This window comes from Microcaecilia unicolor, chromosome 6 (assembly GCF_901765095.1).
Source record: "Microcaecilia unicolor chromosome 6, aMicUni1.1, whole genome shotgun sequence".
NCBI lineage: Eukaryota > Metazoa > Chordata > Amphibia > Gymnophiona > Siphonopidae > Microcaecilia > Microcaecilia unicolor.
Genome location: NC_044036.1, coordinates 44,927,943 through 44,954,755, shown reverse-complemented (window position 1 = coordinate 44,954,755; position 26,813 = coordinate 44,927,943). Strand labels below are relative to the sequence as shown.

The 26,813-nt window shown below is 45.2% G+C and overlaps 1 protein-coding gene across 1 annotated transcript in view; it reads right to left on the bottom strand.

Annotated features, from left to right (window-relative positions):
• Positions 1 to 9,397: 9,397 nt before the first annotated feature.
• Positions 9,398 to 26,813, bottom strand: part of IL12RB2 (interleukin 12 receptor subunit beta 2) — a 112,519-nt gene continuing 95,103 nt past the window's right edge. The window contains exons 14-17 of the mRNA XM_030206182.1: positions 26,107 to 26,250; positions 16,151 to 16,244; positions 12,706 to 12,787; positions 9,398 to 10,840 (exon numbers count right to left, since the gene is read on the bottom strand). Of these exons, the coding sequence (XP_030062042.1) occupies positions 10,337 to 10,840; positions 12,706 to 12,787; positions 16,151 to 16,244; positions 26,107 to 26,250 (824 nt within the window). The 3' untranslated portion in view covers positions 9,398 to 10,336. The remainder of the gene's footprint in view (positions 10,841 to 12,705; positions 12,788 to 16,150; positions 16,245 to 26,106; positions 26,251 to 26,813) is intronic.

Sequence of the window (26,813 nt, the reverse complement as noted above, 5' to 3'; positions counted from 1 at the left end):
GGCTGTGAAAGCCACGGCACCTGGGGATAGTAGGATGGAAGTACATCTAACAGAGCTCACACAGCTGTTGCATTTGCACCCAATGATAGCTGGGATGGGGAACTAGTTCATCACCCTGTCTCCAGGGAAGTAAGGGGAGAAAGAGTAAGAAGATCAAGCTGGAAGAAACAGGAGGGGACCAAAGGATGGGTCCCAGGAGAAGTCAACAGGATAGTGAACTCTAGTAGCAGGGTGCCTATTGGGAAAGGACTTTGTACCTAAAAGGCTCAGAGAGCCCTAATGCTGAGTAGAGACTTGCCAAGCATCTCTTCGCTAGAGGAGGGGGCCAGAGAGAGTACTGTTACCAAGGAAACCTGTTAAAGATGGTAAATGTTAGAAAAAGAGGAGTTCAATTACCGAATGTACAAAATTAATGTTGAAGTTGCCCCCTGTTTTTCTGCATCATCCAAGTATTAAGTAAACCCATTTATACAGATTTGCAACTTCTGGCCTGGACTGACTTATTAGATAAGAGAATGCTGAGTGAGTGAATTAATGTTCTAGTTGGCCTTCCTGCTCCAAACTGGTCCCGGCCCCGACTTCACAAACAAACTTACAATTTATTTAAGAAACCCACTCTGATGCTCACCAGGAAAGGGTTACACTAATGTCCAACAGTTGGAGAAGAAAATGAAACTTAAGAGGCTAGATATTTCAGCAAGATGACAATCTGAAACATGCCTCAAAAATCAACACTAAGTACTTAGAGCAGGGGTTCTCAACCCAGTCCTAAGGACACACTTAGCCAGTCAGGTTTTCATGATATCCACAATTAATATGCATAAGGCAGATTTGCATGCCTGGGTTGAGAACCCTTGACTTAGAGGGAAAAAAGAAGAATGTTTTTGCATGGCCAAATGGTATAAAAAGCAAAACTTAAAGGGTTGCATATGTGTTTGCATGCCAAGTGGTGCTTAGATGGCAACTCTGGCTTTATCAACTAAGGTCGATGCCAAGCTGGCTTGTACTTTCTGAGTCCCACATATAGCAATCCAGTTTAGGATGGGCTGGAGAGAGCTTCTATGGAAACTACAGCAATTTGCAACGTGAGGATGGTACCGGGCAGATTTTTACGGTCTGTGTCCCGCAAATGACAAGACTGATTCGGATAGGCTTGAGTGGGCTTTGATGGCAACTCCAGTCATTGGAACATAAGGACAGAGCCGTGCGGACTGCTACAGTCTATGTCCCAGAAACAACAAAAATAGATTGTGATCAAGTATATAATATCACATTCATGTTGATTTAATTTTGACTTGATAATGAATTTGACTGTTGGGCAGACTGGATGGACCATTCAGGTCTTTATCTGCCGTCACTTACTATGTTACTCTGTCAATAACTGAACTTTAACGCAATACCACTGGATTTCTCATTCCGGAAATGAACCTTTAATACTTGACTGCTTAATTTACTCTGTCACGTACAAACTTTAATGCAATACCTCTCTGTATTTCTCAATCCGGAAATGGCGATCGCCATTACGGCATAATGTAAGCCACATTGAGCCTGCAAATAGGTGGGAAAATGTGGGTACAAGTGCAACAAATAAATAAATAAAATTGATCAGGAAAAGTTTTGGTCATAGGTTCTTCCAAGTCTGTTAGATAATGTTGAGGATCCTAAGTTACTTTTGGGCTTAATTGGGAGTCTGTGTTCTCAAAAACCTTAGGTGGCTCCACAGCTTGGGAAGCTCATAACATGATACCAAATGCTATACTAGGGCAGACCAAAGGCTCATCAAACTCAGCATCATATTTCCAATAGTGGCCAATCCAGGATACAACTCCCTGGCAGCATCCCAAAGAACAAGTGTGTGCACTTGCTGTTGCTGCAGGTGGGATTTTACTTTCAGTTTCTGCTGTCAGTCTCTACACAGGAAATACAGACTAGCAGAAAATAGAGAGGGTATGAGGCCTATTGTGAGGTAATACAAAACCCCACAAAAGTATGTGCAAAGACTTGCCTGTACAAATCACTTTGAAATTGTCCTTTAGCTGATGTGAAGTTTTAAATGAGTTTCAGTTAAGATAAAAGGTCTTAAGAGTTGTGTGATATTAGGTTACCTAATCAATGTCAATTCAAGTACTTTAAGGGGCCCGTTTACTAAAGTGTGTTAAGCTCTAAAGGGGGCTTAGTGTGTGAGAAAAGGTTTACCACAAAACAGTTAGGGACCTGTTTATTAAGCTGTGTTATAGGCGCATTAACATTTTTAAAATTTGTTAACCATGTACACATGTTAACTGTGTACGTGCCTACACTATCTCTATAGGCGCCTATATGGTTAGCGCGCGTGCGCTAAATGTAGGTGCACTAAAAATACTAACGCACCTTTGTAAACAGGGCCGTTAGTGTGCTTTGAGCTAATTTGCCTGTCAGCATATGCTAATTGTGTGCTCTGTATTTTATTTATTTTTTTGTTAATTTTTGGGGGGAGGGAGTGAGGAATGGGTGTGAAAGCATTATCCAGCTAGCATGTTTGCATTAACATGCACTAACTGGATGATGTAAACTTAATGCGGGAATAAGGAAAAGCAGTAAGTGCTCCCCTATGGATATTTTTGCACGTCTCGCCTACTAATAGAACAATTAGCACAAGACCTGCAAAAAGAAAAACAACAACCCTATTTTAAGGACGCATTAGAAATAGACTTAGTGTGCAGGAAAGCCCATTTCTTAGTGCAGCTTAGGGGTCCTTTTACTAAGCTGCAATAAAAAGTGGCCTTAGTGTGCCCTTATCCAGCTTATTTTCGAAACAGAAAGACGCCCATATTTCGACCCAAATCGGGAGATGGGCGTCTTTCTCCCGTGGGCGTCCAAATCGGTATAATCGAAAGCTGATTTTGGGCTTCTTCAACTGCAATCTGTCGCAGAAATGGCCAAATTTGATGGGGGCGTGTCAGAGGCATGGTGAAGGCGGGACTGGGGCGCGTTTATCAGCCAAGGAGAGATGGGCGTCCTTGGCCGATAATCAAAAAAAGAAAGGCGTTTTTAGCGTGAATTTGGGTCACTTTTTTTGGACCCTTTTTTCCCCCAAACAAGTCCCAAAAAAGTGCCCTAAATGACCAGATGACCACCGGAGGGAATCGGGGATGACCACCCCTGACTCCCCCAGTGGTCACTAATCCCCTCCCACCCAAAAAAAACAACTTTAAAAACTTTTTTTTCCAGACTGTATGCCAGCCTCAAATGTCATACCCAGCTCCATCACAGCAGTATGCAGGTCCCTGGAGCAGGAGCAGCTGTTAGTGGGTGCAGTGGACTTCAGCCAGGTGGACCCAGGCCCATCCCCCCCCCCCCCACCTGTCACACTTGTGGTGGTAAATGGGAGCACTCCAAACCGCCCCCAAAATCCACTGTACCCACATCTAGGTGCCCCCCTTCAGCCATAAGGGCTATGGTAATGGTGTAGAGTTGTGGGCAGTGGGTTTTGGGGAGGATTTGAGGGGCTCAGCACCCAAAGGAAGGGAGCTATGGACTTCAGAGGTAGTTAACTGTTTATTTTAAATTGTTACAAGTTGCCCCCTAGGGTGCCTGGTTGGTGTCCTTGCATGTGAGGGGGACCAGTGCACTACGAATCCTGGCCCCTCCCACGAACCAATGCCTTGGATTTGGTCATTTTTGAGCTGGGCGCCTTCGGTTTCCATTATCGCTGAAAAACGAAACCGCCTAGCTCAAATCCGCACAAATCTGATGCATTTGCCGGGTACAAACCGTATTATCGGAAAAAAGATGGACGCTCATTTTTTTTCGAAAATACGGTTTGTCCCGCCCCTTCACGCACCCGTTCTTGGAGATTGAACGCGCATCTCCATGGGCATCTTCGATTATGACCCTCCACGTCTGTCTTTCCCCTGCACTAAGGCAATTTTTACTGTAGCCAGAAAATGGCTGTTTTTCTTGTTTTTTAAAATTAATGGCCATGCACTAATTTTCCCATTAGTGCGCAGCCATTACAAATTTTGTAGGTGGTAAAGGCGCACATACTAATCAGGTACTGCAGAAATGCCCACTCTCTGCCCCAGCCACACCCCCTTTCAAGAAAATAAAAAAACAAAATAACATTTTTTAGCATGTGGTTTGTGCATGCAGATACAAACTTACCGTAGGACTCCTGAGCGTGCCTCGTGGTAAGCCATTTTAATCTATGGTAAGTGCACACTAGTGCTTACCACAGCTTAGTAAAAGGACTCCTTCGTCGAAAGCTGCACGTGAATGGAGATTGTGGGAATCCCGCGGGGATGGAAGAAGTTACTATAGGATTCCCAAGGGGATGGAAAACGTTGCCATGGGATTGCGGTGGGAGTGTAGTGAAATCTCTGGTGACTCCAGAATGAGGCTTAGAATGCACTGAGAGAGGCAATTGGATTAGCAGAATGAGGCTTGGTACTTAAGGAGAGGCACCTGGAACACCAGACTGAGGCTTGGAAGACTCAAGGGTATAGAGAATCCCACTAACATAATAGGAGAAAAGTTTTATACTCAACTTATATCTACATCTGGATATTAACAAAGTCCAAAATAAATATACATAAAAGCCAGAAATAAATTATGAAATAAAACATGCATATGTGCATCGGAATAAATTATTGTCCCCAAAGTAATTTTTAAACTACATCTAGGCACCCTTATAATCATCGCACAGCAAGAACTGTTACATTCAGCTACAAGCAAACACGGGCGCTAGAGGTCATTAGCGCCAGACTACCACACACATTTGCCTACATGCAATGATGGGAGGGGTCTGGAACGAGCATGGCAAGGAGTACAGCAAAGCTCATTTAAATTATATTTTAATGAGCTGTGCAGTATTCTGCCTGTATGATCAGAGCACTGCACTCTGATGACATGGGTAGAATAGTGCCTTAATCCTATGCCAGCTTGGAGCTGGTGTTAGGGTTAAGAATCTCTTCCTCCCCCTCCCCACCAGTCACTGTCAGCCCGGGCAGCCACCATCAGTCCTGGGGGTCCAGTGGACCCCTGGACCTCCTACCCTCCCCAAATGGAAAAGGCGTGCCAAGCTCCCAGAGACCGACACGGGGGCTAGAGGTCCAGTGGATCTCCAGTCCCTCGATTCCCCCCCCCCCCCGACACAAGAGCACAGGAGTCTGGAGGTGTGGTGGACCTTTAGCCCCCCCTCTCTCCCGCTTTTCTAGCTGCCCCGAAATCCCTCTGTAAAGATGACGGAGGAGGGAGTAGCACTCCCTCCTCCTTCCAGTATCTCCTCCAAAATGGCAGCTCCCTGCCCTGCCCAGTGCTTCCATACCATATAAGGAAGAAACTCCCCATGCAACTCTCTACTCCTTAGTAAAAGGGCTCACCTTAAATTAAGACGTACAAAGTTACATGGCTTTATGTTAAGTGGTCCTAAGCTATTTATTTATTCTACATATTTATATCCTCCATCCACAGTCCTGGGTGGGTTACAGAACACATACATAATAATTAACAAACAGTTCATATACAGTAACAACATAAAATAAAAACCAAGATCCTTCTGTAACACTAAATGTCTATTTTCTAATATATGTCCACCATTCATGATGTATTGTAAGCCACATTGAGCCTGCAAAAAGGTGGGAAAATGTGGGGTACAAATGCAATAAATAAATAAATAAAACAACATGCCAATCTGAGGCTGTACAGCAGCTAATTAGTCTCATTACCACAGGCTTCTTGAAATAAACATGTTGAGCTCTTTCTTAAACTGAACAAAAGAGGTAAATTACAAAATATTCTCCTTAGTCCACAAAATCATTCCCAGAGATGCACCAGCCTAAATGTCAGACTTGATAGACCTACCACCCAGGAATGCCAAAAGATCATCCCGCACATTCCTTAACCTACACTTCCCTAAGTGCAAAGGTCTAAAATACAAACTAATGCACGCGTCAAACTTTACCTACTTGAGTATACAGCTATGGAACGCATTGCCGCGTAACCTAAAAATGATTTACGAACTAACGGACTTCCGCAAACTACTGAAGACCCATTTCTTTAACATGGCATACCACAAAAGTCAACCAATGTGAATATACACAACTCCCCCACACATATTCAGAATTGTTTTGCAATAACTGCTTGTTAGGCCCATAACTCTGAACATCATTTTCCTATTTATTTCAAGTGTAATAAGATGAAAAGAAGGAACCTGAAGAAAATCTTTGGAACCAGAATGAAGAAATCTAGCCAGTTGATAAAGACGTAAGCTAGATGCAAGAACAGGTTAAAGCATTAAATGAAGAGCCTTTTAATGCACGTTTTTTTGAATATGAGTAATATGGTTATGCCTAGAGACACCAGCTAGAATTCTGGCAGTAGCATTCTGTGCTGCCTGTACAGCTTAGAGAGGTCTTTGAGAAACCCAGCAGCAAACATAAGCTAGTTTAGGCAGCTTTACTTGAGGCTCGTGTCCTTCACTGATCTTTTTTGCAATTAACATTTGATTTTAAAATTGCATGCTTTTGGTAGTACAGTTTTATGTTAATGTCTTGAAAAAAATAATTGGGTCAACATTTAAACACCATGGTTTATGTGTTTTTTAAATGCCAGCTGTGGTTCCCCTACAGTTTAGGGTTACATTACTGGAGTTGAAGTGGTTTGGGTTGAATACAACTTTACAGCAGGTAATTTAATGGATCATTGTTTATTGAGACAACTTGTTGTGAACGTGGGGGTTAAGTTGGGTTGGGTGGGGGGGGGGGGTGGAGGGGATTGTTCTGCCATTGAATGATAAGTGATATGTTGAATTTCTGCTCGGTTTTGCAGCACTTTGGCTTTTGGTGAGTTTCAAAGCGGGGTTGGGGCGGGATTAAAAAGGTAAAAGCTGGTTGATGACTTATGGTAAGATGACTTTTGTGAACATATTATTTGTATTTTTCTATGACATTCTTTATGGCGAACTTGTTCCTCGAGTCATCAATAAAAATGTTTAAATGCCAGCTGTGGTGTTTAAATATCACCAGTACTGGATAATGCTGGTGCCGGATATCTGAATGTAGAGGTCTGTATTGGTATTGTTAGGGTAGCCAACCAAACAGCAGCAGCGATCCAAAAAAGAACAAACACAGCAAAAGTTTATCCAAATGTCATGTTTACATAGTAGATGACGGCAGAAAAAGACCTGCATGGTCCATCCAGTCTGCCCAACAAGATAACTCATATGTGCTACTTTTTGTGTATACCTTACCTTGATTTGTATCTGTCTTTTTCAGGGCACAGACCTTATAAGTCTGCCCAGCACTAACCCCACCTCCCAACCACCAGCTCCGCCTCTGCCATCCAATCTCCACTAAGCTCCTGAGGATCCCATCCTTCCGAACAGGATTCCTTTATGTTTATCCCACGCATGTTTGAATTCTGTTACCATTTTCATCTCCACCACCTCCCGCGGGAGGGCATTCCAAGCATTCACCACTCTCTCCGTGAAAAAATACTTCCTGACATTTTTCTTGAGTCTGCCCCCCTTCAATCTCATTTCATATCCTCTAGTTCTACCGCCTTCCCATCTCCGGAAAAGGTTCGTTTGCGGATTAATACCTTTCAATGGAAAGAGGACCCAACCTGTCCAAGTTTCAGAAAAACCTTCATCAAGGGTCACATAGGTTTCCACAATACATTCACAGATTCAAAACATATACTGCAATACCTGTGTTTAAAAGAAAAATGAGGTCCAATATCAAAAGAAAATGAATGCAGCCAACATAGAAAAAGCTCTGGTCCAGTTCCAAAAGTCAGCAACCACCAAGTTTCCAGCCCAAATTCAAAAAGCACAGTTAAAGGTGGCCTAATGTGACATCACTGCTAACATAATAATTTCAGAATTTGCTTACTAGTTTGTCGAAAATGAAATTGTCAAATAGAATTTTGAGACACCATCTTTGGGCATCAAAAAACCTGACTGAAATCTTGTAGTGAATTTATACTTCAGACATTTGAATGAGCAGTTTTTAGGAGCCAAGATATGTATTTTTCCTGATCTATCTTGAGCTGCATAGAAGAGACGCCAGGACTTCTTGGCCTTAACAGCTAGAGTCGTTTTGCTCAGGGCTAGCTTTTTATTGAAGTTTCCTTGTTCATGTTCAATTATTGAGGGTAACACTTACTTGTGTTTTGACTCTAAACAGCTCGTAGCTTTTTTTGAGTACTAGGGAAGTTATTTTACCTCAGGATTTGGCTTCTTGCTGTTAAGGCTCACTGCATAGGTTCATTTTAATCAGTAGATTGGATCATTTTCTTATGTATTCTTATTTTCACTGGCTGCTCAAACAATTATCGTCTAAAATGTAATACTCTGTTTTTCCTTTTTTTATTCTATTGAACTTATGGATGTATAATTTTGAATGTATTTTGTTTCTCTTTATTTCAATTTTTCCTCAATTAAATGATTATGCCATGTATATACAAAAGCCAGGGGTACATTGTTTTTAAGTGATGTATTATTTAAAATACACAAAAAATTTGAATAACAAAGTCTTAATAAAAACTTTCCCAGAACCCTCATACTTTTAATTAACTTATCTTGATACTGGAGGTGATACTATAAATAAATACAGCTTTTTAATGCTTCAAATTTCTAAAACAAATTGAGATCAGTTCAATAATTGTAGTACAGTCAAAGACTTCATTCCTTCACTACTCTGAATTGTGGTGAACACTTATTTACATACATTTTAATCAAAGTAGCTACACTGGTTGATGGGAAAGGAGTGATGAGATTTTAGAAGTCCTGAACTATTTGTTCTGCTTTCTCTAATAACTGCTTTAGTCCAAACTGTTTCAATTATGATCAGGTTTACCAACTAATTCAAGCTGCCTGGGTCTTTTACCTCACAATACAGCTAGGTTTGTGTAATAGTGGAACATGACGTACAATTTTGTTGTCCGTTGCTGAGGTAGCAAAACATGTCAGCAGTTCATTACCAGCGCTTCAGACTGTCCGATAAGCACTGGAGAAAGACAAAGCTCACGACAAAGTTAGGGGTCCTTTTACTAAGCTGCGGAAAAAGGGCCCTGCAGTAGCAGCAGGGGGTCATTTTTCCTGTGTGTCAGGGCCCTTTTTACCGCAGCTGGTAAAATGCCCCCCTCCCCCAAAATGGCCATATGGTAAGATAACTCTTACCACATAGCCATGCCGCAGGGAGCACTTTACCGCCACCCATTGAAGTAAGGGCTCCCACGGTAGCCCAGCAGTAACCGGGCAGTGTGCGGTGATGCCCAATTACTGCCGGGTTAGCACCACGCTAGGGAAAAAAATTTCCTGGAGTGCCAGAAATGGTGCGCGCTCCAGCTGGAACTACCGCTGGAAGCTGCGTTGGGCCGGCAGTATTTCCGTTTTAGCGTGTGGTAAGCCCCTCTGCTTTGTAAAAGACCCCCTTAGAGCTTACTTTTGGAAGATACAGAGAGTAATAGGGAGAATGCCAATAAAACATGTGTGCACGTTTTGCTGATTGAGGGGTGTAGTTATCAATGTGGGCTACTGTTAAGAAATTTTTACCACTAACTCGTGCTATTTTAGCTCAGGTCCCATTTTATGTAGCTAGACCCAGTTACTAATAATGGGGGTTTAGAGGGTGACTAAAATTGAGGTTCTCGATTTTGGCCGAAACTGTATCTGTGGCTGAAATCTAAACCATCGCCACTCTGACCTCCCAGCAGCCCTCCTGGGCTGTCCACCCCCTTGCCCCCCTGCAGCTACAAACTCTGCCTTCCCCAGGCCTATCTTTAGAAGCCCTGGTGGTCTAGTGACCTCTTCAGGGCAGGAGCAATCTCAAGTTGCTCCTACCCATACTGGCTTCACAGTCAAAATGGCTGCCATAACTTCCTGTGGCAGTCTCAAGAGACTGCTGTGAAAGGTGGCAGCCATTGTAAGACTGGAACTGGCATGGGCAAGAGTGACTGGGGATTGCTCCTGACCCCGAAGAGGCCGCTAGACTATCAGGGCTTCTAAAGGTAAGCCCAGGGAGGGCTTTTAGGTGTTGGGAGATAATGCTTGTGGTGGGGGTAAGCAGGGAGTGGTTGCATTGTTGTGGTCATGGGTGGGTGGGGGGAGGGAGTTTTAGTTTCAGCCAAAAACACAGTGGCATTTTCGTTTGAAAGTGAAGCATATACAAATCCGGATTCTGGGCCAGTTTCGGCATCGAGGCCAGAACTAAAACTGAAATTTGGTCGGCCTCCGTTGGGGTTAACAGTACAATAACATGTCTCAACGGTAATTCATGTTGATAACTTCCCCCTGAATACACTGTGTTTGATTAAGGCATATAGGTTATTGGAATATCCATGGAAATTTTAAAGTTTATTCTGTGAAGGAGTTACAATCAATTTTAACTGCATCCAAAGTGAGCTTCCCCTCGTAAGAAAACAACGGTGGCAGAAAAGTCATAAGTGAGCAAAGCTCGGATTCAGACTCACAACTTTCTTCTGTAGTGTTAATACTGGTCGATAACATATTTATTGGTAAGTAGTTCATTGTTGTGATGTCAGCTGGTTGAACACCTTCTTTTGAAATGGTCTGATGTGTGATTAGTTCCTCTGATACCAAACTTTTATACAAGCAAGGAACCTGATGCTTATAAAGAAAACCATCAACAGCCGAGGTGTTGAGTTCTTGTGGCCGACAATTTCCTTCTGGAGTTTGCAAGTGAACATTTGTGTTGCATTCACTACTGCAAAAAGTGAGAGTGTAAGTGATGGTCAAATGCTCCTTATCGCTGAAGACCTCTTCTATTTCTATAGTTTCAGGCTCTTCAAAGGTGCTAGAGTCACTCAGGAACTGCTCTGAATGTAGTCTCCTTTTATCCTAAAAAGATGTGTGTAGATATATACATATAAATTAATTTTATGTGAGCTAAGTAACCAACACATAAGTCTGCAGACTTAACTTACCTAGGAACCAAATGATGGAACTCCTTACTACCCAAAATAAGAAATAGACAGGAATAGACTAAATTCCGCAAAATCCTCAAATCATTCCTATTCAAACAAACCCTCACAAAGAACAACCATATCTCAAACAATTAATTATTACCTGAATTGGTTATTACTCTGTTTACCATTAACTTTGTCTTTGCTTCATGTACAATTTCTCATTCATAATATATTTTCTAAATGTTAATATCCATAGTTATCAAATATAGAAAATAAGGAGATATCGAATAAAGAGCATCTATGCATCTGAGTGTAGGAAAAGACTTAAATATTATTATTGAGGAAAAGGCCTCGAGAAGCTCCCAGCCTAAGTATTAGCTTCAGGGACTAGACTTCCTCATCACTGGCCAAAATCCTCTTTTCTTTGTGAGTTGTCTGTTGTAACTTATCTGTTACTAGTAAAAGAGGCCCGTTTCTGAGCAAATGAAACGGGCGCTAGCAAGGTTTTCATCGGCAACACCCCCCCGCCAACCCCTTCGTTGATGTGGCATTGCTCCGCCCTCAATGTCATGACGTTTGACACGAGGGCGGGGCCCATAGTGATTTCCCCCCTGCCTCCCTCCCTGCCAACCCCTTGGCTGTTCTACCATTGCTCTGCCCTCGAGGGCGGGGCCCAGAGCGATTTTGGTGACTTCACCACCATGAACCTTCGAACCTTTTTGAAGGAAGTCAGGGCTTGGCTTCACTGACGTCACTGTCTTCAGACCGTTGAGGGTGAGTTTTATATATATAGATAATAGGTTAATTAGCAAAGTTACTTAGCTTTCATAAATTGTTTTTGCTTGTGCGGGTCTTTCTTGCACCACGAGGAGGAGGCTGAGACCATTCCTGGGGTCACACTTGTAGGACAACACATTAAAACTTTGGCTTTTGTGTGCCCAACTCATGCCAAAATGGAGTTACCACCTGGCTACCACGTGGTTCTTGCTGTAATTTAATTTTTGGCGCGCATCTGATACATGCATCCAAAAAATAATTTTTATTTTCGGACACGCGTATTGGACGTGCATCAAGTGGTATTTGATGCGTGTAGGTCATTACTGCCTGATTACCGCATGAGACTTTACCGCTAGGTCAATGGCTGGTGGTAAGGTTACAGACCCAAAATGGATGTGCGACAATTTTTGGCAAAAATTTAAAAAGCCTTTTTTACCGGCGTGCTGAAAAATGGATTGGCGCGTGCCCAAAACCCACGCCTACACTACTGCAAGCCATTTTTCAGCGCACCATAGGAATAAAGTGGGCTCTGTTGAGGATAACTCGAGCTAAACTTTAGTAAAAGACCCCTACCTCAGGGATTTAACTTAGATTTTTTTTTTTTTTTAATTACATTTGTACCCTGTGCTTTTTCCCACTCATGGCAGGCTCAATGTGGCTTACATGGGGCAATGGAGGGTTAAGTGACTTGCCCAGAGTCACAAGGCGCTGCCTGTGCCTGAAGTGGGAATTGAACTCAGTTCCTCAGGACCAAAGTCCACCATCCTAACCACTAGGCCACTTCTCCACTCCACTTTAACTTAAATGTCGGGCCCTACCAACGAATTCCAGAGTTTAATTACGCGTTGGGTGAAGAAAAACGTTCTCCTATTTGTTTTAAATGTACTACACTGTAGTTTCATTGCATGCCCCCTAGTCCTAGTATTTTTGGAAAGCGTGAACATTATGAAAATTTGTTAACAAGTACAAAGGGACTATGACCATTGCAGGCAGTTTGAAAACTGCTCCTTCATGACTTACCTCCACAGACATATATTCTCTGGCCCACGTACAGTTAGCTGGGTCTGGAATCTTCACATTAGTAGTAAAGAGAGATAATAACCTGGAGAATAGAAACGGGTTTTAAAGTAAATATTTTAAAGACAATTGGCAGATATGGAGAAAGACATTTGCCGTAGTCTGAAAAAAGATCTTCAGTACAGAAAGACCTGGGGTATTTCTACAGAATAGGTGATTACATTTAAGCATCTATTACACGCACATAACAAGTGCTAACATGCTAAACATCCTAGAATAATTTAGCACAATTTGACAATTTTCTTGTGTTGTAATTTTCTATTGCCTATGTCTGGATTATTCTTGCTGTAAACCACCATGGGTAAATTTCTTCAATAGGACAGTATGTTTATGTTTATTAAAAACTTGATATACCGTTCACTATTACCAGACCAGTACATAAATCCAAAGAAAATAAACAGTGTTAGAGTATTAGGATAATAAATTAAGGATTTAAATATAATATTGTATGTAATAGGCTGCTCAAAGCTGGGCGCACATCCCACATCCATGCGTAAATTAATTAGCCAATTAGATGCGATCAATTATTGACATGAACAAACACTTAACTGGCGGTAATTAGGAGTTACGCTGGATCTGCCCTACGGCCTATTCTGTAACATGTCCGTCTAAGTTTCATAGTGTGCAACTCCAAAGGGCGTATGGCCGCTGTTGTGTCCAACTTGAGAGAGGCACGTTTTCTTTCAGCTGTTGTTAAATCACCTTTGGAGTTCCTGAAGAAGTGACCGTGAAACCCTGCAGAGTCAACCGAGATATCTACAGCGCGAGCACGCTGTATCCTTTAAAGGGAGAAGCGGTGAAGCACCATCTGAGACCACTAAGAGTGGGCATCGCGGATTGTAAGGCGACTCAGAGGCGGACCACTGACTCATAAGCTGTACTATAGCATTTATAAACAATTGATTCATCAAACAGCGCTATGGACATACAGCACATCAAAGTTTTCAAGTATCAGAGACAGAAAAAGTAATCTGCCAGAGGTAAATAAAGTTGTTGGACACAACTGTATATCTGATTCTGTTTGAGCTTAGTCAAACTTCATGCAACTCACATTATTTCACATAGAAGTGATTTTGACATGTTTACAATGTTTGTTATTACCTTTGAGCAAGATTAGAAATGTTAGCTTGAACAAACATTCTCCTTGTTTCTTCAGATAACTGCACATCCCTCCAAATATTTTAGAAACATTGTCTTATTTTCAAATGCTTGCAAAAGTTTGCCATGTAAGAGCCACTAGCATTGCTTTTCTTACTGAGAATTGAGGTGTTGTATCATTGTATATTTATAAATAATAATGGGTACCTGCTCCTCACACACCTTTTCTTGACTATTAAATTACTTCTCAGCACTATCTGTCAGCTCATAAGAGCAGTACACTAGACTCCATCAGGGCAATTACCAAGAACATTTGGCCTGCAACAAAATTTTCAGTGTTCTGGGTCCTGTGGAACACTATTTCTGTTGATCTTAGTTTGGAACCTCTGACTAACTTTAAGTCCAAGTTGAAGACTTTAAAAAAAAATTTCTTAAGGCCTATGGGCCATGACTCGTCCATTCGGTGCTTGTTCAGGGTGGGATTTCTGGGCAAGGCCGTGTGGGTTCTGCAATGACTTTATACCACCCTTTGGCTCTGAGACATTCTGCTCTTTCTTTGCGTTTCCTTTTCCTATTTTTATTGTAGTTCTTTTCTTGAAGTATATAATTTTTGGCTATTATAAACCACTTTGACAGATTCTCTCCCAAATGGTAAATCAAATTTTTGAATAAACTTGGAAACCAGTTTTTACTGTGTGAGACAGGTTTTCTGCTGCTGACACCTGTATAATGTACATAAGACTCATTTTTACTGTGCTACATGCTGAGCTGACACAAGGGTAAGGGTAGGGGTAATGGGATTTGATACATCGCCTTTCTGTGGCACAATCAAAGCAGTTTACATATATTATATTATATGTCGGCCCTTTCTATATGGTGTCCAGATTTGGGCAATGAAGAAGTGGTCTAGTGGTTAGAGCACTGGTCTTGACATCCAGAGGTGGCTGGTTCACATCCCGCTGCTGCTCTTCGTGACCTTGGGCAAGTCACTTAGCCCTCCTTTTGCCTCAGGTACAAACTTAGGGGCCCTTTTACAAAGCAGTGTTGGACTTACCGCTTGCTAAAAAGAAAGTGGTAGTTCCCACCCCCAGTGCACTGTCATATCTGGCGCTACAAAAATACCCTCCCAAAATGGCTGCAAGGCAAATGCTTCACTTGTGGTACAGCCGTTTCCTGAAAAAAGACCTACCCTTTACCTGCTGCGGCACAAGGAGGCCTCAGCACACGTCAAAAACATGCACCGATGCCTGCGCAGGACCTTTTCGCTGCAGTTTGGTAAAAGGGGCCCTCAGATCATGAGCCCCCCAGGGACAGAGAAATACCCACTGTACCTGAATGTAACTCAACTGGAGCTACTACTGAAAAGGTGTGAGCAACATTTAAAATAAACAAACAGTTCTGAGATATTATTGACACCAATTAGGATTTGTGTGTGCATCTGACTGTGCACTATTCTATAACACTGGGCACCTAAATTCCACAGTGTGCATTCCAAAAGGGGGTGTGGCAATGGGAGGAGGAGGGGCATGGTTGAGTCAGAGACATTCCAAAAAGCTGAAGACAGTGTTACAGAAAAATGGGTTTTGTGCCCAGCTTGGGTGCTGGGATTCACACCAGGTTTGAGCAGGGGTAAGACTGATGCCCAGAGTTGGGGGCAGGAACTGGCACTCAGCATTGTTCTGTAAAGGGTGAGTGCCCTTATGGAATAGTGCTTCTTGCCAATCTTTCCTGCTGCCCCTTTTTAAGCACCATTTATAGAATTGCCCCCTCTCTTTGTCCCTAGTGGGCTCACAATCTAAGTTTTTTTTTTTTTTTTTATACCTGGGGCAATGGATTACCCAGGGTCACAAGAAGCTGCAGTCGGAGTCAAAGTCGAACTTGGTTTCCCAGGCTCTCAGCCCTCTGCATTAACTGTTAGGATATTGGTTTATAAAAACAAAATAAAACTTTGGGACTGGCCCCTATTGCTCACCCATCTGTTTGGGTTAGTTGGGCCTTGTTGCTGAGGTGGCTCACTCAGACCCAGTAAGGAAAGCATGACAATTGCCACTTCTGTGATGGCTGCTTTCAGTCACTAGTATTGAATTTTGTAGGATGTGTCCCCCTCCAGCCTTCTGGCAATGGATGTTACGTAAGCTATCATATGAGGAAGGGAGGGGAGAAGGAAGACTTAGCGGAGACCAACATCACTGAAAAAAAAGGGAAAAAGTCCAAATCTAATCTGTAAAGTAGTTTATCTGGGATCATTATGTAAAGTATTAAAAAAATATCATAATTCCATTTCACTCACCTTTGTCTTATGGGTTGAACAAAGCAGACACAAGTAAAACTGATGCAGAAAAGAATGACAGCCAGAATAATATTCATATACCATCGAGACACATCTGTAATTCAATAAAGTAATTCATAAGAACATAAGATTAGTCATACCAGGTGACACCAATGGTCCATCTAGCCCAGTATCCTGCTTGCAACAGTGGCCAATCCAGGTCATAAGTACCTGGCAGAAACTCAAAAAGTAGCAACATTCCATGCTACAAATCCCGTGGCAAGTACTGGCTTCTCCTATGCCCATCTCAATAACAGACTATGGATTTTTCCTCCATGAACCTGTCCAAACCTTTTTTAAACACAAATATGTAAACTATTACCACATCCTCTGGCAATCAGTTCCAGAACTTAACTATGACTTGAGTTAAAAAATATTTCCTCCTATTTGTTTTAAACCATGTAACTTCACCGTGTCCCCTGGTCTTTGTACTTTTTGAAAGAGTAAAAAATTGAGTCACCTCTAATCGTTCTACACTATTCAGGATTTTGTAGACCTCTATCTTACCCCCCCCCCCCCCCTCCAACCATCTCTCTTAAGCCTTTCCTCATATGAAAGGAGTTCCATTCCCTTAATTATTCTGGATGCCCTTCTTTGAACCTTTTCTAATGCTGCTTTATCTTTTGAAATACAGCAACCCCAGCTGCACATAATCATTTGTTAGCCTATACTACAGGTGAAGTCGCACTATGGAGCAATACAGTTCAGCTGAAACCAGAGTTATCTAATGCAGGCCTTTAATGCTTATTAATTCAGCTGTTAATTTGCTTTAATTAGCACTAGTGCAAAATATACATTAATAAGATTTGAAAAGTAACTCCCCTCTCCCTCCCGATATTCAGCCTGTGATGTTCAGCATTTTTTAACACCTGCTGCCATGGGCTTTATATACCCAAATATTCAGCCTCGGTATCTGGATACCAGTCGGCACTGAATATCTGGGTGTAGATTGGCTGGTGCCACTTATCCAGGTGTCACTGAAAAAAGGAAAAACAAATCTTCCACAAATAATCCACAGGAAAACAAAAGAAGTGGAAGGCACCAAGGCAAAGTACCAAGATGGCCGAAGGCCCAGTTTATTCAAGAGTTCAAAAAGACATATACAAGGTCACTTTCCACAATGTAATCCAGGATGCGCTTGACAAAGGAACCCAACACAGGCCGTGTTTCAGCATGAAATGCCTTCATCAGGGGTCCTGGGAATGGCACTACCTAAAAAACTGAAATGCTGACTCATAATATAATGTAAAAGTCACAAAACTACACGCTGGATAATTTCATCACTGCTTAACCAGCATGTAGTTTCACGCCTTTTATAAATAAGAGAAAGCTGTCAACTTGCTGTTCGTTTTGGATGAGTTTTCCAGATTATAAAAGAGGCCTACTTGTTTGTTTCCGCATTTGGCACACATTATATTGTATTGTATTATGTTGTGGAAAGTGACCTTATATGTGTCTCTTTGAACTCTTGAATACACTGGGCCTTTGGCCATCCTTGTACTTTGCCTTGGCGCCAGGCCCGTCTTGGAGGCCAGGAAGGAGCAGATGCACTGACACAGGACAGTAGAGGGCGACCTAAGTGAGCAACGGGTGGCAGTGGCAACTGCGTCCCGAGTGGGGGTCTCTATAGTTCCATCAGTTTTTGAACTGTGTTTAAATCTTCTGACTGACTGACCCTGATGCAGCTCGACGAAACACTGGCCATCATAGGTGATGGTGAAAGAGACTTCACAGCTAAGTATTTAAAGCTGTTATTTTGGGGGGGAGGGGTTAGGAAAGGTAAAATTATGTATAATCATACCTGATAATTTTCTTTCCATTAATCATAGCTGATCAATCCATAGACTGGTGGGTTGTGTCCATCTACCAGCAGGTGGAGATAGAGAGCAAACTTTTGCCTCCCTATATGTGGTCATGTGCTGCCGGAAACTCCTCAGTATGTCGATATCAAAGCTCCATCCGCAGGACTCAGCACTTAGAGAATTACACCCACGAAGGGACACTCTGCCCAGCTCACCACCGCCGAAACGGGGGAGGGGAATTAACCCAGCTCATCCCCACACAAGTGGGGGAGGGGAATCCGTCCAGCTCATCCCCGCGGAGCGGGGGAGGGACACCACACCCGCCGATGCGGGGGGATCTGGCTTATCCTGCAACCGCAACCGCGGGAGGAGCTGACTGACCCTAACACCGCCGAAGCGGGAGGGGTACAAAGCTGCCCTACAGCCGCACGAAGCGGGAGGGAGTGCCGGCAGAATTTATGTCTCAATCCAGCCCCGTAAAACGGAGGGGAGAGGAATGCAGCAGCTCACTGTAACACAAACTCGTCTCAACTCTTGAAGAATCCAAGTGAAAGAAGAACTTGAACACGAAGTCCTCCTGAAGTAACTGAAGGCTAAACTTGAACCTAAAATTCAACCAGAATATAAACAGTACAGATATCTGGGAGGGGCTATGGATTGATCAGCTATGATTAATGGAAAGAAAATTATCAGGTATGATTATACATAATTTTACCTTCCATATCATCAAGCTGATCAATCCATAGACTGGTGGGATGTACCGAAGCAGTACTCACCCAGGGCGGGACATAGAAATCCCTGACCTCAACACTGAAGCTCCAAACCGGGCCTCCGCCCGTGCAGCCACAGTCAAACGGTAATGCTTGGAGAATGTATGAGCCGAAGCCCACGTTGCCGCCTTGCATATCTCTTCCAAGGAGACGGATCCGGCCTCTGCCATCGAGGCCGCCTGAGCTCTCGTGGAGTGAGCCTTCAGCTGGATAGGCGGCACCTTCCCCGCGGCCACATAAGCCGCTGCAATGGCTTCCTTGACCCATCTTGCCACTGTAGGCTTAGCAGCCTGCAGACCCTTACGAGGACCTGCAAACAGGACAAACAGATGATCCGATTTCCGGAAATCATTGGTCACTTCCAAGTATCTGATGATGACTCGTCTCACATCCAGATATTCAAGAGCGGAGTACTCCTCTGGGTAGTCCTCCCTACGAAAGGAAGGGAGACAGAGCTGCTGATTCACATGGAAGCGAGAACCAATCTTGGGCAGGAAGGCAGGCACTGTGCGAATAGTCACTCCTGCCTCAGTGAACTGCAGAAAAGGCTCTCGACATGAGAGCGCCTGGAGCTCGGAAACTCTTCTGGCTGAAGTGATAGCCACCAAAAAGACTGCTTTCAACATCAGGTCTTTCAGAGATGCCCTCGACAAGGGTTCCAAAGGCGGCTTCTGCAATGCTCTTAGCACCAGGTTGAGATTCCACGCAGGCACCACTGAGTGCAGAGGAGGGCGCAGGTGATTAACTCCCTTGAGAAAGCGCACCACATCTGGCTGCGAAGCCAGGGAAGCACCCTTCAGGCGGCCCCTGAAGCAAGCCAGAGCCGCTACCTGGACTTTAAGGGAACTGAGCGACAGGCCTTTCTCCAGACCTTCTTGCAGGAACGCCAACACTGAAGAAATTGGAGCAGTGAAGGGAGAAAGTGAGCCTGCTTCACACCATGCTGCAAAGATACGCCAAACCCTGGCGTAAGCAGTAGAAGTAGAGCGCTTCCTCGCTCTCAGCATAGTGGCGATGACCTTGTCTGAGAAGCCCTTCTTCCTCAGACGCTGCCGCTCAATAGCCAGGCCGTAAGACCAAAGGGAGAGGGATCCTCCATCACCACGGGACCCTGATGTAACAGGCCCTGCTCCACTGACAGCCGCAGAGGATCGTCGACTGAGAGCCTGAACAAGTCCGCATACCAGGGACGTCTGGGCCACTCCGGACCCACCAGGATTACCCTGCCGGGATGCTTTGCCACCCGGTCTAGCACCCTGCCCAACATGGGCCAGGGCGGGAACACATAGAGGAGCTCTTGTGTCGGCCACTGTTGGAGAAGAGCATCTACTCCCAGGGATCGAGGGTTCCGTCCTCTGCTGAAAAAGCGCGGCACTTGGCCATTGGCCAATGACGCCATCAGATCTAGGCTCGGCTGGCCCCAGCGCTTCGTGATGTCCAAGAACGCCTGAGCAGATAGTTGCCACTCTCCGGGCTCCAAGGTATGGCGACTGAGAAAGTCCGCCTTGACATTCATGACTCCGGCAATGTGGGCCGCTGAAAGCTGCTCCAGGTTCGCTTCCGCCCACTGGCAAAGACACATAGCCTCCTGGCTAGAGGGGCGCTCTTGGTACCTCCCTGGCGGTTGATATAGGCCACAGCCGTGGCATTGTCCGACAGGACCCGTACAGGCTTCAACACCAGTACCGGGAGAAACTCCAATAACACCAACCGAATGGCTCTGAGTTCCAGGAGGTTGATAGACCACTTGCCTCTGCAGGAGACTAGAGCCCCTGCGCTGTCCTTCCCAAGCAGTGGGCTCCCCAGCCCATCAAAGAGGCGTCTGTCGTGACGACAATCCACTCCGGGGTCACCAGAGGCAATCCTGCAGACAACTTGTCTGTCTGCGTCCACCAGCTCAGCGCCTTGCGCACTGCTGGGTCCACGGGAAGGCGCACAGCATAATCCTCCGACATCGGAGTCCAGCGCAGCAGCAGAGATAGCTGTAGTGGTCTCATATGAGCCCTGGCCCAGGGCACTACTTCCATCGTGGCCGTCATAGAGCCCAACAGCTGCACGTAGTCCCAAGCCCGAATAGGAGAGGCTACTAGGAACTAGTCCACCTGAGCCTGAAGCTTGACAATCCGATTGTCTGGCAGGAACACTCTGCCCACTTGGGTGTCGAATCGAACTCCCAGATACACCAGGGACTGAGTCGGGCGCAGCTGGCTCTTCTTCCAGTTGATGATCCATCCCAGGGAGCTCAAAAGAGCAACTACCCGGTCCATAGCTTTGCCGCACTCTGCATAAGAGGGGGCTCGGATCAACCAGTCGTCCAGATAAGGATGGACTTGTACTCCTTCCTTTAGCAGGAAGGCCGCTATGACCCCCATTACTTTGGAAAAGGTCCGCGGAGCAGTAGCCAACCCGAAAGGGAGGGCTCTGAACTGGAAGTGTCGTCTCAGGACTGTAAAACGCAGAAAGCGTTGGAGAGGAGGCCAGATGGGAATATGCAGGTACGCTTCCTTGATGTCCAAGGAAGCCAAGAACTCTCCTGCCTTCACTGCCGCTATAACAGAGCGGAGAGTCTCCATGCGAAAGTGCCTCACTTTCCAGGCCCGATTGACCCCTTTGAGGTCGAGGATAGGCCGGACAGAACCTCCTTTCTTTGGAACCACAAAGTAAATGGAGTAACGTCCCTTGCCAAACTGATTTGTTTGGCACCGGAACGACCGCACCCAGGCGGATCAGGTTGTCCAAGGTCTGCTGCACTACCACAGCTTGACCGGAGACTTGCAGGGAGAGAGTACAAACCCGTCTCTTAAGGGTTGGCAGAACTCTAGCTTGTAGCCGTCTCTGATGACTTCCAGCACCCACGCGTCTGAAGTTATAGTGGTCCACTCGCCCAGAAACGAGGACAGCCGTCCTCCAATTTGCACTGGGGCGTGGACCAAGGCCCCGTCATTGGGTACGAGACCCTGGGGGAGGACCGGAGGGAGCACCTCCGGGACGGCGGTCTCTGCGAAAGGAATGCTGCTTGGGGGAGAAATTCCTCTTGAAGGAAGAGGGGGCAGAGGAACCCGACTTGCCCGGGCGGTACCGATGGGCTTCCTGCAACCGTCCTCTGGAGGTATCGGGACGAGTACTAACCCGAGCCCTGACCTCTGGTAATTTCTTGCCCTTAGACGTGCCGAGATCGGTCACGATTTTGTCCAGCTCGACCCCAAAGAGCAGCTTGCCTTTAAAAGGCAATCTAGCCAGGCGGGATTTAGAAGCGTGGTCAGCAGACCAATGTTTCAGCCAAAGCCACCGCCGCGCAGAGACTGTCTGAGCCATGCCTTTAGCTGAGGCTCTCCAGACATCATACAGCAAGTCTGCCAAATAGGCTAAGCCCGATTCCAGGGCCGGCCAATCAGCCCTCAAGGAATGATCCGAGGGGGAAGCCCGCTGCACCATAGTCCGGCACGCCCTGGCCACATAGGAGCCGCAAACTGAGGCCTGCAAACTTAAAGCAGCTGCCTCAAAGGACGACCTTAAGGCCGCCTCCAATCTTCTGTCTTGGGCGTCCTTTAGGGCCGTGCCACCTTCCACCGGCAACGCCGTTTTCTTAGTCACCGCAGTGATTAAAGAATCCACGGTAGGCCACAGATAGGCCTCATGTTCACTCACAGCCAAAGGATAGAGGCGGGACATAGCCCTAGCCACTTTAAGGCTCGTTTCCGGGACATCCCATTGAGCCGCAATTAAGGTGTGCATGGCATCATGCAAGTGGAAGGTTCTAGGCGGGCGCTTCGTCCCCAGCATAATGGCAGAGCCAACAGGGGCTGAGGGAGAGACGTCCTCCGGAGAGGAAATCTTCAAAGTGTCCATGGCCTGTAACAACAGGTTGGGCAAATCCTCTGGGCTAAAAAGCCGCGCTGCAGAGGGGTCATCCGCTCCATCCGAGCGGGGATCTACTGTATCTCCTCCAAGGAATCCGCAAAGGATCGTTGGGAGACCTCAGACACGCTGCCCTCATCTACATCGGAGGGGACAAAAGTCCTCCAAGGCCTGGAAATCAACCCGAGGGCGTTTACCTCCGGGAACCTCAACCTCTTTATCAGAAGAGGGAGCAGGGGCAGCGTTTGCATGAGGAAAGCCTGATGCAGCAGCAAAACAAACTCGGGGGAGAAACCCCCCAGACTGTGCACTTCCGCAGCCTGGGCAACAGCCCTAGACGCACTCTCAACCGGCGCTCGCAATAGCGGGGGAGAGACATGCTGCGCATCCAAAATGGCGTCCGGCGCGAAACTCCGTGAAGGAGCCGCGCGGGAAGAACGGCGCTTAACTTTAGCCGCTTTTGTGCCGTCGCCCAAATTAAGGGCGTTCATGGCATTAATGTCTCCAACCTCAAGGGCGGCCCCGAAGAAGCCGTCCGAGCCGCGTGGCCGGCCAAGATGGCGGAGGCGAGGAGCGGGGGATGGGCGTTTATGGCGGGAAAAAACCGCCACGCCGGAGGAACGACCGGGACATTCATCGGTCACTAAACTATCACCCATCAAGGGCGAATCAGGTTGTAAAACCCCCGCATCCCCTCTAGAAGCGCTCCAGCGATCCGGGGAGCGACCCTTTGCGCCCTCGCCCTCCGACGCCATTGCCACGAGGAGAAGAATCGGGGAACCCCCTGCCCGCTATAAAAAGGTAAAATTACCTGCTTGCCGCTCCGAGCTGTAACGAACTGGTGTCCCAGTGAGTACCTGCAATGAACGTTTAAAGAAACGTCGAATTAAACGCCTTTAAAGACGTTTAAAAATTTTTTTTTTTTTTTTTTTAAACGGAGCCAGCGGGAGGGGGGAGAAAAGGAGGGACCTGGCACCACCAGGTTTGCACTTGCTCAAAAGAGCCCTCAACCCCAGGCCTCAACAAAACCTAAGGATTAGGCTTGGAGGCCTAGCCAGAGCTGCTGCTGTGTGTGACCACCACCTGCTGAGATAGAGAACATACTGAGGAGTTTCCGGCAGCACATGACCACATATAGGGAGGCAAAAGTTTGCTCTCTATCTCCACCTGCTGGTAGATGGACACAACCCACCAGTCTATGGATTGATCAGCTTGATGATATGGAAGTAAATGTTATCAGTCTAATGATAACCTGGAGTTATAAGCGTCCAAACAACAGGTCATCTCTGTAATAACTTATGGTTACGGTAAGGTGGGATGGGGTGCGATTCACTAAAGCAGATATGAATGGAGTATTGCTGCATGTTTAACATACTATAACCGTTTGATATCTTTGCTTAAATTAATTGTTTGATTGGGTTTTTTTTTCTTTTTGATCCAAAGCTCTATAATTTTTACAATTTTGAAATATGCTGAACATGTAGGGTGGGGTGGGTGGGGGGAAGGTTGGGTTAGATGTGAAATTGTAAAACATTGAACAACACGTGTTTCTGTTTGAATTTTGTACTTTATTTCCTTGTTCAATAAAAATTGTTTACAGTTAAAGCTGTTATTTTTGACAAATTTGGGTCTATCTAACTTTTTTGCAATTAAATTTATCAGGGAGGTTTTTTTTGCCTGTGATGAAGGCCTGCCCTTTCAGCTGTTAACTGGGAGCTTCTTCAGGCTTTTTCCTCATTGTTTATTCTGACTGTTATTACTATTTCCACTGTTTATATATAAGAATACAGAGAATCTTCTTTTCTTTTTTCTTTGGTTGAATATTTCTTTGATTCTCTTCCTCACTAATTTTGTAGTTTGAAATTAGAATGTGGCCATTACAAAAAATATATGGCAAGGTGGCCATTTTACCACTTCGCAAAAAGTGGATGCAGCACGCGGAAAAACCCACCTGCACCAGCCACTTTTTAGTACGGCTTGGTAAGAGCACCCCCTAATGCATTCTGTGTTAGTTTTGCCCTCTGAGCAGTATTTATGTTTTTTGAATGTTTATGAGGGGGCAGAGAACAGGTGTGGATGCACTATTCAGCTAGCATGTTGGTATTACTGCCACGTTAACTGGTTAGCGTTCATAATATGGGAACCCTTAGTGCCTCCCAGTGGCGTACCAAGGGTGGGGGCAGGGAGGCGGTACGCCCCAGGTGCACGCTGCTGGGGGGGTGCCGCGGGACTGTCAGCTCCGCTGGTTCCCTGCTCTCTCTGCCCCGGAACAAGTTACTTCCTGTTCCGGGGCAGAGGGAGCAGGGAGCCAGCGGAGCCGACAGGCGCGCCAAGAAGGCACCCGGGGGGGGGGGGGGGATATTGATGCACCGGGGGCGGGGGGTCATGCTGCACCCTGGGAGGACAGACGCCGCTGCACCCGGGGGGGGGGGGGTGCGCAGTGGTGATCCGCCCAGGGTGGCAGCCGACCTAGGATCGCCATTGGTGCCTCCTAAATAGGAGGCAGTAAGTGTTCTGTGTTCATTTTTTTTAGATGGCTGCAAGCTAATGCTTCAGTAGAAATCTACCAAAGTGGAGAACTCTGAGATCCCACGAGATACAACAGCAGTAGAAAAAGTGGGAAAACGACCTTGGACTCCAGAGATAGGACGGACAGCCTGAATACTTTAAGAAAATGTATTGATAAAAAGACTCGACACGGCACCGTGTTTTGGCCTATGGCCTGCCTCAGGAGTCTGTTGATGGAATCTCTCCAATGTAGGTATCATAGCACAAAAAAACGTTAAGTAGAGGTCTTGAAAAAGACCATAATTTGGCAATAAACATCAATGTCTGCTCCAGTCTGGAGTCCACAGTCGTTTCCCCACTTTTTCTACTGCTGCAGACTAATGCTAACAATAGCGCATGGCCAGAAATACAACAAATAGAAAAAGGCACATGGCCTTTTTTTAACGGCCGCATCAGAAATGGGCTTAGTGCATGGGAATGACCCATGTTAGAATGCATAAGTACATAAGTAATGCCACACTGGGAAAAGACCAGGGTCCATCGAGCCCAGCATCCTGTCCACGACAGCGGCCAATCCAGGCCAAGGGCACCTGGCAAGCTTCCCAAACGTACAAACATTCTATACATGTTATTCCTGGAATTGTGGATTTTTCCCAAGTCCATTTAGTTGCAGTTTATGGACTTGTCCTTTAGGAATCCGTCTAACCCCTTTTTAAACTCTGCCAAGCTAACCACCTTCACCACGTTCTCCGGCAACGAATTCCAGAGTTTAATTACGCATTGGGTGAAGAAACATTTTCTCCGATTTGTTTTAAATTTACTACACTGTAGTTTCATCGCATGCCCCCTAGTCCTAGTATTTTTGGAAAGCGTGAACAGACGCTTCACATCCACCTGTTCCACTCCATTTACTAATGCAGCTTACTAAAAGGGCCTCTGAACCAGTATGAGAGTCTTAAAATTTGCAAATGTTTCTTACTTCCAATGTTCAGGAAGATAAACTCTTTGTTTCCTCTGGGACTTTCACCTGCTTCAGTGGAACCAGTCATCCACATACTGCATACCACACCAGCTGGGATTCTTTCCAAGATATATGGCTTTCTGAATGTTTCACTCGGGATTTCTAAATGTAAATGACAACAACAATTACAAGTAATAAGGGTCCATTTACTTCTGTGTAATTAAAATGACTTTGGCTGCTTAACTTGTGTATCCGGAATTAGTAGTATGAACATAAACATTATTTATTTAACAATACTATCAACTCTTGGCAAAGGTAAAAGTCTAAAATCAGACAGGCTCACTTTATTCTACTCGGTATTAGTATAATTTACAGTGAACTACTTTTTATTCATTTGAAAACAAATGGGTGAAAATTCAGTCTCAATACTCAGTGTTTTTATTTTAAACACCGGTTGCCACACCTATAAAAAAATGTGGATATTTAGCACCGATTTCCACATTATTTCTCCTTAGCATTTCTATTTCACTACTAGACGTCTGTGGCACAAAAACATGTAAGAGACCATCCCTGCACACAGAGCTTACACTCTATTCAAGAGAGTCAAACAGGATAAATATTTGGGGAATGATTAAAATACGGGTATTGAACAGGTGAATAAAAGGTTAAGATTTAAAAGCAGCCTTTTAACCTGGATTTGATAGCGGCTGATGCTGAATATCCAG